The 11,961-nt window shown below is 45.0% G+C and overlaps 1 protein-coding gene across 1 annotated transcript; it reads left to right on the top strand.

The window, feature by feature from the left end:
• Window positions 1–7,039: 7,039 nt before the first annotated feature.
• Window positions 7,040–9,908, top strand: LOC146182733 (uncharacterized). Its single transcript, XM_084608274.1, has 3 exons — window positions 7,040–7,251; window positions 7,294–7,830; window positions 9,779–9,908. The coding sequence occupies exons 1-3, from the start codon at window positions 7,040–7,042 to the stop codon at window positions 9,906–9,908; spliced, it is 879 nt and encodes a 292-aa protein (XP_084464400.1).
• The last annotated feature ends 2,053 nt before the right edge of the window (window positions 9,909–11,961 follow it).

Genomic DNA, 11,961 nt, shown 5'->3' with positions numbered 1-11,961 from the left:
TCATTTTCAACCATAGGAATGTTCACTGGCTTCCATGGAAGAACTACTTTGTACCTTCCGTTGATGAGCCTAATAGAAGTTTTGAATGATTGATGAACCTCTTCGTGTCCTTTCTTTTGCGTAAGGGGTTCGACGATGTCCATGTTTTCAAGTTTTCAGAAGTACCTAAGGTCAGTGGCCAGTTCCCCATTGTTTCGTGCCGTTGCTGCAGGGTATCGTTCCCTGAAGAGTCCATCCAAAATGTGTGTTAATTGCCACCAGACCGCCCTGTAGCTTCTGCACTTCGCCAGTGACTCGTGTCCAGTTGTAGTCAGCTCCGATGAGAATGCTAATGCCATTTCTTGCTAATCGTGCAGGTGGTAAAGTAACGTCTACAAGCTCGGTCACGTTCTGTCTGAGCCGTTGAACGACATCCTCGGGGAGCAGAGGCTCATCAGAACAGATCTCAGGTATTTCTAACGCCTCCAGAGAGTGATCTCTTCGTCGTATGGCCCCTCTACCAAATTCTAACTCGCCTGCGCTTTTCTTTGATGGCATTTCCTGATCCACCGAAAGGGTAGATAGTTATGTCTTTCTCGCCTAGTGCCTCTAGGCTCAGTTGACATTAAAGTTCTTTTGTAACAAACGTTCGTTGACTTCCACTATCAAAACGTGCACGAGCGAGAACTATTTGCTGGCTACTCTCTGTCCGGACTTGAGCTGTCTGCAGCAGCACAGTGGACGTCAATTTTGCCTTACTGTTCGCCGCAGAGTGCAACTTAAGCACTGTGTTATCAGATCTGGTATCTGACCTTTTCCAGTATGGGTCGCACATCGGAGTGATCTGCCTCCTTCCACAAATTCCACATTTGATTCTTTTGTTGCGACACTGCTTATAAGTGTGCCCTCTGATCGCGCACCGGAAGCTCCGGTAACTTAGTTTTTTTTCCTTCCAAAGAAAGTGATTCTTAGCATTCCTGACTAACATGACCTTTCGATGCAAAAAATGCGCAATTTTCGGACTGCTTCAGGCATCTGCCGATCCTTTTGGCGTGTTCGGCCATTTAGAAGTTCTGAACCTTTGATTCGCTTTTCTGGGGTTGTGACTTGCGTCCTTGCTCTCCCACTGACCGACTTTAAGTGCCTTCTCTCGATGTTTGACTTCCAACTTCAGGAATTCTAGCAAGCTCTCTATCTTCAGATTGTCATTCGTATTATTTGAAGATCGGCATTTGTTAAACGATGACGAAAACACCAGGTCGCATTCTGAACCAGTATAGCTCCATAACTACTCCTCTGAACTTCAAGAGTCGTTAGAGCTGCCATACTACGCTGTAGGGGATCGTAGAGTTGTCGTAAAGATCTCATCTCGTTCGTGTTGCGTACCGGTAGCAAGTCAAGCAGCTGTGTCAGATGTTCTTGAATCAGGACATCCGGCCTATCGAAACGTTCCTTGAGGAGGTCAATGGCGTCGTTGTAATTATATCCCGTCGCCTGAATGCCTTTTACAGCTGAGAGTGCCTTTCCTGTAAGCCTTCAGCGCAAGTAGAGAAATTTCTCGGAGTTGGAGAGCGCAGCGTTGTCGTGTACAGCGTGTTGAAGCTGTTGCCAGAACGGTGGCCATTATGTCGTGGCACCGCCATATCTTTAAAAGCTTCAATTTCGGCAATTTAACCTTTGATGCATGACTGTTTCTATCTTCATTTGGAGGACATGTCGTTCTCTCTGCCAGTGATCATTTTAGTATAGCCTCTTTTAGTTCCTGGTCCACCTTCGCCATGTACGCGACGATCTCGGTCGCTTCTCTCGATGGTGTGGATGTAGTCTTGTTCAGCGTTGCTGTCTGGTACTACTCGTTCGATAGCTGCATCCACTTCTGTAAGCTTCGTCTGTAGTGCACGTAACCTGGCCAACAAAACGTTTACGACTCTTCCTCAGCATTGCTGCGATTGCATGAGTCAATGTTCGCGAGCAGCGTCTTAACTTCAGCTCTCCAAGCAGCCCTCTTCAGTTTGAGGCGCTTCATCGTTGCGTCTCCGGTTTCGTGGAGTTGCGAAGCTCCGCTGGGCCCCGATGCGGGGTTGTGTCCGTGGTTGTGCGTCTAGTACGGCCATTTATTCGCAGGTTTACGCTGGTGCGGCGGCTAACTCGTTGTTGACGCTTGTAGCCCACGTTCTTCTTGCTTTAGTTTGCCATCAGAAGTGAAACTGGATGAACAGTTCCCGGGTTTCGGCGCGAAAATAAAGAAACTCATAGAGACGAAATTGACGGCGTAAACTTCGCTTGAACGTGAACAAAAGCCTAATGTTTATTTCGATGCAAATGCACGAGAAGGTTTTGGTTTGTTCATGGTTGTCACTAGGTACATTGAAACCCACTAACTTCAGAGTTTCAGCAGTCTGTCGTGTGAGTCCACCAGACGCGAACTGGGCATGCGATGAGCGGACAGCGTCACCCAATCACCTTGACCAAAAAAAGGCGGACTACGCTCCCTCTCTTCACTGCCATGGTTACCAATAGTCTTCTACCGTGCGGAGATGTCATGTGACATTAATCTATAAATTAAGGCACGGCATCCCGGGATGTTAATAATTATCTTTTAATGGGACCCAACGAGGGCACGTAGATATCGTGCAAGCTTTGCGCCTTCACTATAGCACTGGCGATAAGACAGCCTACACGCACTGTGAATAGCGACGATCGAAGGGGGCCTGCAGCGCTGGAGCTAGCATGCAGTGAATGCACACACGTCTCATTTTCTGTTAATCGCGGTGGTTAGCCATGCACTCGTGCGCTGAGGATATCACATACTACCATTGCATTGCAAACCTTTTTCGAGGCGAGCAGATCAACATCAACATATGATGTAATTGGCAACCCTCCTACAAAGCACATCAATCCCGATGTAGTGAATAATGACAGTATTGAAATTTAATACATATTTTGCCAGCATAGGCCCGCAGCTGGCACAACATATACCACTTACTCCGTGGAGGATGTATTAAGGACCTGGCAATAGTAGCTTTACCCTAACTGCACTTACACTTGATACAATTATTGATATAATTGGAAGGTTTAGTAGCGCCAAAGCTACAGGGCCGCACGGGATACATGCGAAAGTAGTGAAATATAATGTTGAGATTATTGCACCCCTTTTGTTCCATATATTTAATCACGCAAAAGAGGAAGGTATTTATCCTGATATACTGAAAAAAGGAAAAGTCTTTCCTGTATATAAAAACGTTGATAACAATGATCCAGACAACTATCGTCCGATATCGGTGCTCAGTGTAATAAACACTATATTTGAAAAAGCTATAGTATTAGAAGTACGCAATATTTGGAAGAAAATAATATTGTATCTCAATGTCAGCATGGCTTCCGATCTAACAGATCTGCATCCATAGCGGTTCTCGAACTTATACAGTCTATATACACATCCCTACACAATAATGAAATTCCGGTAGTACTGTTTCTTGGTTTTAAAAAAGCTTTCGATACTGTTAGTTACTCTATTCTGTTGAAAAAGCTTGAACACTACGGATTCCTCGGGTCTACACTTGACGTTTTTGCTAATTATCTTTCAAACAGGAAGTAATACGTTTATCTTGATGGCGTTTCCTCCCCCCTTCAAACTGTTGAAACAAGCGTTCCCAAGGTTCTGTCCTAGGCCCCATTTTGTTCTCTTTATATATCAATGATTTCCCACAAATTTTATCTTCATTTAAGGCTATTCTATACAGTGATATTTTCAGGCAAGTTACTGTAGAATTGGAAGCAGTAATTATTTCCGAAGCATATCGCATGAATGAATGGTTTAAATGCAATAAACTCACGCTAAATAAATCAAAAACTAAATTTGTTTTATTTCGTCCCAGAAATAAGTTCGTTAACACTTCTAGTCTCAATATTTTAATTGATGGAGTAGGTTTGGAGGAGAAAGGATCGATAAAATATTTAGGTATTACAATCGACATCCAGTTAAGCTTTAAAGAGTACATTGCAAATGTGTGTTCGAAACTTGCTTCGGCTTTCTATATTCTTTTTCGAACAGGAATATATTTCTGTACCCGTATATTAAAAATTGTTTACTTTGCCATATTTCATTCCAACCTTATCTATTGCAGCGAGTCATGGGCATTCACATTTAAAACATACTTAGATCCCATCATTTGTCTTCAGAAAGAGCTGTACGCATAATGACCTTCTCGCACTGGCACTCACATAAACCTTTATTGTTCTCATAGCTTCATATACTCCCTCTTACTCTCGTGTCAGAAAAGTAAGTGTGCCGTGCAGGTAATGCAATTCTCCTGAATGCTCACCCTTCACCAATAATATTTTTTGTTACACCAAACAGGAACACCAGAAATGCAAGCAACATAATTTTTAACCTTCCTATCACAAGAAACTTTTACGGCCAGCGCCTAAAACAGTATGTCGGTGTAAAGATATGGAATAATATTCAACTTCAAATTAAAGTGGCAAATAACTTTTATTTTCTATTAAACGATTTTATTTTGACAGAATTCTATTATTATAACAATAAATAGAATAGATAACAAATGCTTCCATTTCTTGCGCTACCAAACTGGTATGTCTTGGTTGTATTCATTTTCATCAGATAGGGAATTGTATTCCGTGATCTATCAATTATGCAATTCGCATAAAATGATTTGTGTATGTGCATGCCTGCTTTTCATTTCTACGCTGTTATGTATTTTATGTTTTTTGTACTTTACTTTCTGTGCTCATTGATTGTTACGTTTGCGTGTGTAAGCCTAAAATAAAATAAAAATAAAATAAAAAGGCTGTTCACGTTGTTGCAGTCAGTAAACAACAAATATAGCCCTGATAGTACTCTAGAAAAATCTCTTCTAACGGCGACAGTATGTAAAAAAGAAAATATTCCTCATTCCTTCCACCACCCCGTACAGGGCTCGTGTACGTACTCTACCTCTCAAAGACTTTCATTGCTCCCTTTCTCCAACTTTCGGAGAGGGAAATAGAAAAAATACGCCACGATGCCTTGCAAAGCAAGTTCCTTGTTGTCTCCCTATATGAGCGCTGGTTCCATTTGCGTTCTGTAAAGCAAACGCTATTGCTATCGCGTGAATCCCATTCATAGCTTTTGTTCTTTTAGCACCAGAGTAGTAAATGTGGCCCCCATCTCGAAAAACAGTCTCTGCCTGCTGCGCCGACAACTCACTCGACCGACTGTGAGGCTTCAAACATCCTCTAATACTTTTGAGCATGCTGGCAGGCTTTCAGTGCGAAAATGTTAAATTCGTATGTCGTCGAATTGTCCGCCGGCATCGACGTCAACGGTTTCAAGCCTCGTAGTCTCTAAAAATCACTAGTATGCCTGTGATACGTGATGTTTGATGTGCAAACACTGACCCTTCATTTAAAGGACAGCCACAGCCTTGGAAAATCAAGGTATGCCTTTGGAAGGTCGTAAATGGTAGTTGGCATGGCCGGGCAATGGGGATCCGCCGAGCATTTTTCCTTCACTCATGGAAGTTCCCAAAGGTGTGAATGGTCGGTGGATTCGATGTCACGAGGCCAGATGCCATTTTGAGTTGTAAGGAGCTGCCAACTCGGTCTGCTTCTTTTATACTGAAGGATGAGATGCAAATCGATCTCTGACCCTTGCCCCGTCAGTTTGAAACCTCGCAGCCTCGAAAATTCACGTATATGCTTTTGGAAGGTGGGGGCCCGCCTTCTGAGCGCAAGGGTAAGTCCCACGGAGCTCGAAATCATCACGTGATAGAACGTTATAGCTACTAGACATCCGATATATTCAAAACAAAAAAAAAAAGATTTTGTCAAAGCACAATCAGAGATCATAGGCAAGACATAATCGTTTGGTAAGCAGAGTTTAACGTCCGAAACCAACTCGAGCTAGGGACTTCATGTAAAACGCTCCGGAAATTTCGACCACTTGAGGTTTCTTTACTTGCGCCGACATTGCATAGTAGAAGGGAGCCTCGCTTTTCGCCTCCATCGAAAAGCGGCCGCCGCGGCCAAGCATTTGTCGTGCGTCCATGGTTTCAGCAGTCCAGCTCCACAACATAATCGTTTAGCAAGCTGTAGTACTCTCTCCGTATAAATATTCCGATCAACCTAATTGACTGTCTGCGAATTTGTGAAAATATAGTTCTCCACTTCAAATGAAATTGGGGGTATATTCAAGTAGCGCTGTAGGGCGGAGTTGGGTAGGGACCGCCAAGTGCGGGGAAGAGCAGGTGACGACATGCCCACGGCCCCAATTTTTGTAGCGAAAGCCGCCGGCGTGGCACCATGTTACCGTATAGCACCATGGCTCTGTGAAAGACGAAGACGAAGAATAAGAAGGAAAAGAAGTACAAGAAAGAGAAGAAAGCAAATAAGAAGTAAAAAAGGAAACGAAGAAAGAAAAGAAGAAGAAAAAGAAGAAGACAAATAACTCGGTAGTTGGTAGAAGCGAACGACAACAGCGGTGGTGTTTCCCCGGAGTCCGACGCAGAGACGATGTCATACCACTAGAAGTCTTCTACACCCGAATGACCCATACGTTAAGTGATTCTCCTATAGCATAAATAAAACTGAAGCCATAGAGTAAACTACTGTGCGGAAAAGCCATGTCTACTTTGAAGCCGAACATAAGCGTAGCCATGCAGATTTGCTTTCGCGTAACTCCAGGTTCAACCACAAGCTATACACAGCTAAATGTTTACTGTAAGGCCTGAATGGCTACAATAGAGCGTGATAAGCCTTGCGAAGTATTTGTGGTTTATTCTCGAGGCTGTGCATTCGCAACATCACGCTGTAGTGTTTGTAATCGGCATCTAGCCGAATGTTACCACTCTGTTGGCCACTATGGAATAGAAACATGGCGGCTTAACAGGCTCGCTTCATCAATGTCTTGCCCAATCTAATCAATCGGACCCCATCACAGTTTCCGGGAACACTAAGATGGTGTTAGAAGTGCTCTTTTACCTCATGTGAGTACCACTACATCAAGAGTCAGTCCGTCCAATCACCCATCAGCAACAAGTGGCTACCGGCAGTCGTAGCCATGGCACATGTGCTCCCTGCCTTCCCAAGTTTTGACCTGCGCGCTACCGACGACAACAATATTGGTCACGAATGGACGAAGTGGATAGAAAGGTTCGAAAACTCTCTTTTAGCTTGCGATATCTCGGCAGATGCACGCAAAAAAACGCTCCTCATGCACTACGTCGGTGAAGAAGTCTACGACATATATCGCTTGCTCCCCGAGAGTGCTGCGCAAGGTGCGACGGCTACAAGCACGACCCAAACCACGCAGAGTACATCGACGCCAGAATATGATGCCGCTCGAGTGAAACTGAATGCATATTTCGCGCCGCGAGTGAACTCAACATTTGCTATCTATAACTTTCGTCAAGCTCAGCAAAACGTTGGTGAGTCACTGGACGCCTTCTACGCGCGCCTCTGGCAGCTTTCTCGCCACGGTAACTTCGAAAACGTCGACTCTGAAGTCAAGAACCAAATCATTCTCGCCACTACGTCGTGTCGCCTACGAAAGTATGCCATGCTTCATCTCCTCTCGTTACCGGACTTACTTAAGCAAGGAAGACTGCTCGAGGATGTCGAACGGGATGTGTCCGAAATCGAAAAGCACGTCGATAACAAGCGGCGGTGTTCGAAGTACACAAGGAAAGACAACACCATGGCCAACACCCAAGAAATGAACGACAGATGCCACGGCAGGCCTACACACCGCAGCAACTTCGTGTCTCGTCAGCAGATTGTCGCAACTGTGGCAGCAAGTGGCCTCACCAAGGCGGTCGATCCAGTTGTCGTGCAAGGGGCAAGACTTAAAAGGCATGTAACAAGGTTGGTCATTTTGCACAATTCTGTCACTCAACCAGGAGAACAGTGCACTCAGAGGACTGTGACACTGACTCAGACCCACAGCATGCAGTAAGAAGAGTTCAAGTACTAGAGAGCCTGCAGCCACCTGTGACGCCAGTCCAAGCAGCGACGAGTACATTTTGTTGCCATGACTTCCCCTCAAACAAGTTCATCTCCAAAGGCTATTGTCACTGTCAACAATATGCCAGTCACTTTCGTAATCGACACGGGTGCTGCAGTGTCAATTGTTGGCGAAAATGACTTCAAGAGCTGTCACCTAAATGTGAATCTCCAAGAAATATCCATCAGAGTGTTCCCATACAAATCAACGTCTTCACTTGAACTTTTGGGCAAAGTCTGGTACAATGAGATACAAAGATAAGTGCATTGAAGAAGTCATTTTTGTCATTCCAGGAAACTGTGCACCACTGTTAAGCTTCACAACAGCAACCACACTGGGGCTTGTCCAGATCACGTACCAATTGTCTGACAATCTAGGTGATAAGTCAGTTGTGGAAGCATTCCCCAAATTGTTTAGTGGAGTTGAAAACCTCAAAAACCAGCACATCCACCTTTTTGTGAACGACTCAGTCCCACCTGTTGCACAACCACACAGACGTATTCCGTTTGCCTTACGTGATGCCACAGAAAAAGAACTTGAACGCCTCCTGTGAGAAGACATCATAGAGCCAGCCATGGACCTACACCATAGGTGTCCCCTGTGGTTATTGTGCCCAAACCACATCCGCCTGATAAAATTCGAATCTGCATTAACATGCGTGTTGTGAACAGTGTCATTCAACAAGGGCGACATTTGTGTCCGACAGTGGATGACATCGTTGTTGCCTTAAACGGAGCAACAGTAATCTCCAACCTTGACCTGAAGAATGGGTATCACCAGTTGGAACTTGACACTTCTTCAAGGCAGCTCACAACTTTCTCGACACATGTTGGCTTGTTTCGTTACAAACGTGTCAACTTTGGCATCAGCAATGCGGCTGAAATCTTTCAAAACACCATCCGCCAAGTGCTCAATGGCATCCCCAATAACCTGAATGTTAGTGACGACATCCTTGTTTTTGGACAAACAAAACCGGAGCATCACGCCTCATTGAAAGCAGTTCTGCAGCGACTCCAAGAAGTTGGACTGGCACACAACGGAAAAAAGTGTCACTTTCATCAACGAGAACTGAACTTCTTTGGATTTATTTTCTCAGCTGACGGCGTTCGTCCTGATCCCAAGATAGCAGCATTCCTGCAAATCAAAACACCAGAGTCACCGCAAGAAGTAAAGAGCCTGCTAGGCATGACCAAATATTCAGGCAGATTCCTGAAAAATCTAGCCGACCTCACACAGCCATTACGTGAACTGACATTGAAGAACGGTGCATGCGAGTGGACAGAACGACAGCAGAATGCTTTTAAGAGCTTAAAGCAAGCCATGTCTGATGCCTCCACCCTTGCTTACTTTGACCCATCCAAGCCGACAGAACTGATAGTAGATGCAAGTCCACATGGACTGGGTGGTATCCTCACACAACGTGTCAGTGAACACATTGCAGTGATAGCCTATGCAAGTAGAGCGCTCACACCTGTTGAAAGCCGCTATTCCCAAATAGAATGTGAAATGCTCGCAGCTGTATGGGCAATAGAACACTTTCGCCTTTAGTTTTGTGGAATTCACTTTCTTTTGCTGACTGATCACAAGCCTTTAGTGAGCATACAGGGAAACCCAAGATCATCACCATCTGCCCGCATTGAGCGCCTCGCTCTACGCACTCAACAGTACAAGTTTGATGTACAGCACACCGCAGAAAGTAAGAACCCTTCCGATTACCTTTCCAGGCATCCGGTTCCTGAGATGAAAATACATGCCAGCATCGACAAAGTACCCAACGAGTACTTAAACTTCATCCAGTGCCACAGCATCCCAAATGCCTTCTCAGTTCAAGAAGTTGCTGAAGAAACTAAAGCAGACCAGCCGCTACAATTACTTGTCAGTGCTATTCAGCACCCCAAACCTAGCAGCTGGTTCTCAGTTGAACTGAAGCCATTTGCCTCCATAAAAACTGAACTAACAACAACACCTGAGGGCATCATCCTTCGAGGAATGCGCTAAGTTCTTCTCACTATCCTGCAGACGCAATTACTGCTGCTCGCCCACAAGGATCATCAAGGGATTGTCAAAACAAAACAAATGATGAGAGAAAAAGTTTGGTTTCCAGGCATGGACGAACTAGTACACACTTTGATTAAAAGCTGCCTACCATGTCTAGCAGTCGTTCCCCAAGCAAAGCAAGAACCACTATGGTGGTAATAGATGACTTCTCGCGATACCCAGTAGTACAAGTCACACATTCCACGAGTGCGAACAATGTGCTCCCCTTGCTGCGACGAGTGTTTTTTGCCAGTTCGGAATCCCTGCACAGGTAAAAACTGACAATGAACCATTATTTCAAGGCAGAGAGTTTGCTGCACTCTCAAAAAGGATTTCGTCACAATCGGATCACACCTTTGTGGCCTAAAGCTAATGGTGAAGCTGAACGGTTCATCAGAACATTGAAAAAGCATGTTCACACAAGTCAGCTTGAGAACACAGAATGGAAAGTAGAGCTTGACACTTTCCTAATATCATACAGATCTTCCAAACACCTTACAACAGGAAAATCACCATATGAACTGCTGTTTGGCAGACTAATGAGGAATCTTCTGCCGTGATACCCTGAAGCTCCTTCGCACAATGAAGACTTAACAAGGTTGAAAAACCACCGCACTCGAGAAAAAGGCATACAACAAACATCATGCTGACGCACGAAGACATAATCAACCACATCGCTTCTCTATCGGTCAACGAGTCCTGTGCAAGCAAGAGAAACTCGACAAGTTCACTCCATACTATAATCCAGACCCTTATATCATTGTAAGCATTCATGGATCACAAATCAAGGCATCGAGAGGAAAAAGAGTAATAACGCGCAACTCAAGTTTTTTCAAGGATGTCTCTGGCATCAAACAAGCATCAGCCACAACACCACTCGACCGCGATAACATAATATATCCACAACCTGTAGTGAACCAGCCTGCACCTCCTATATTGCACCCGCTACACCACCTGCATTGCACCAAAGTTCTCCAACACGGCGCTATCCACAAAGAAACAGGAAACCTCCATATCATCTGTCTGACTTTGAAACCTGTCTTTGTGACTGTTTGCCAGTGTGATACCTTTCTACAGTGGTCTGTGACAGTGTGTGCACATCCATTTAACTTTCCCCAAGGAGGGTAGTGTTGTGTTTGTAATTTCCATCTAGCCGAATGTTACCACTCTGTTGGCCACTATGGAATAGAAACATGGCGGCTTAACTAACAGGCTGGCTTCATCAGTGTCTCGCCCAATCTAATCAATCGGACCCCATCACAGTCTCCGGGAACACTAAGCACGCTATTAATAGGGTGCTGGTTGCTACAACGTTTACTCCTCTTTATTTGCCAATATTCCTGCTGTATACCACCTATTTGCAGGACGTATGTGAACAAGCAAAGCCTTGATTTTGTTTATTTCTCCAACGATTCTACGCAGAGCGCGCAGCCAGGCGCGGCGCACCGCGTTTCATACAGTCTATGCTCTGGTAACGCCATCTCGAGTCGTCGACACGAGACACCTCAACCGCGGCAACTCTCTGAACCCACTACCCATATTCTAGAGCACCATAACAACGCCAGCGCGGCGCGTGGATTCAAGTAGGGCGCAAGCGCTCCTGCCCTTCGTCTAACTCGTCGACTAGAGAAGCTTCTAGCTATGGGAATGCATAATACCTGGGAAGAGATTGCTAAAGCGGTCAGGGAGGCTCAGGTTTGGCGGTTCAACTCCATTGTAGTGGGCCGAAAAATACTGCAAGAACTACAGCTTCAGTCAGGTGAGCCACCCTATGTCGCTGAACTCCTAGAGCTTGAGACGCGGAAACTATTCAAAATTGTACCGATCCCTAAGAATATGCACCCGATTCATGACGAGGAACGAAGACAGCATAGAGCAAAATTTATTCAAACTAATAAACGACCCCCCTGAGGAATCAGCCTATTGCGATGCTGCCTGCGGGC

The sequence above is a fragment of the Amblyomma maculatum genome, chromosome 7 (genome assembly GCF_055883805.1).
Source record: "Amblyomma maculatum isolate TAMU_Amacu chromosome 7, ASM5588380v1, whole genome shotgun sequence".
NCBI classification, from domain to species: domain Eukaryota; kingdom Metazoa; phylum Arthropoda; class Arachnida; order Ixodida; family Ixodidae; genus Amblyomma; species Amblyomma maculatum.
This window is presented reverse-complemented; position numbering and strand designations above follow the sequence as displayed.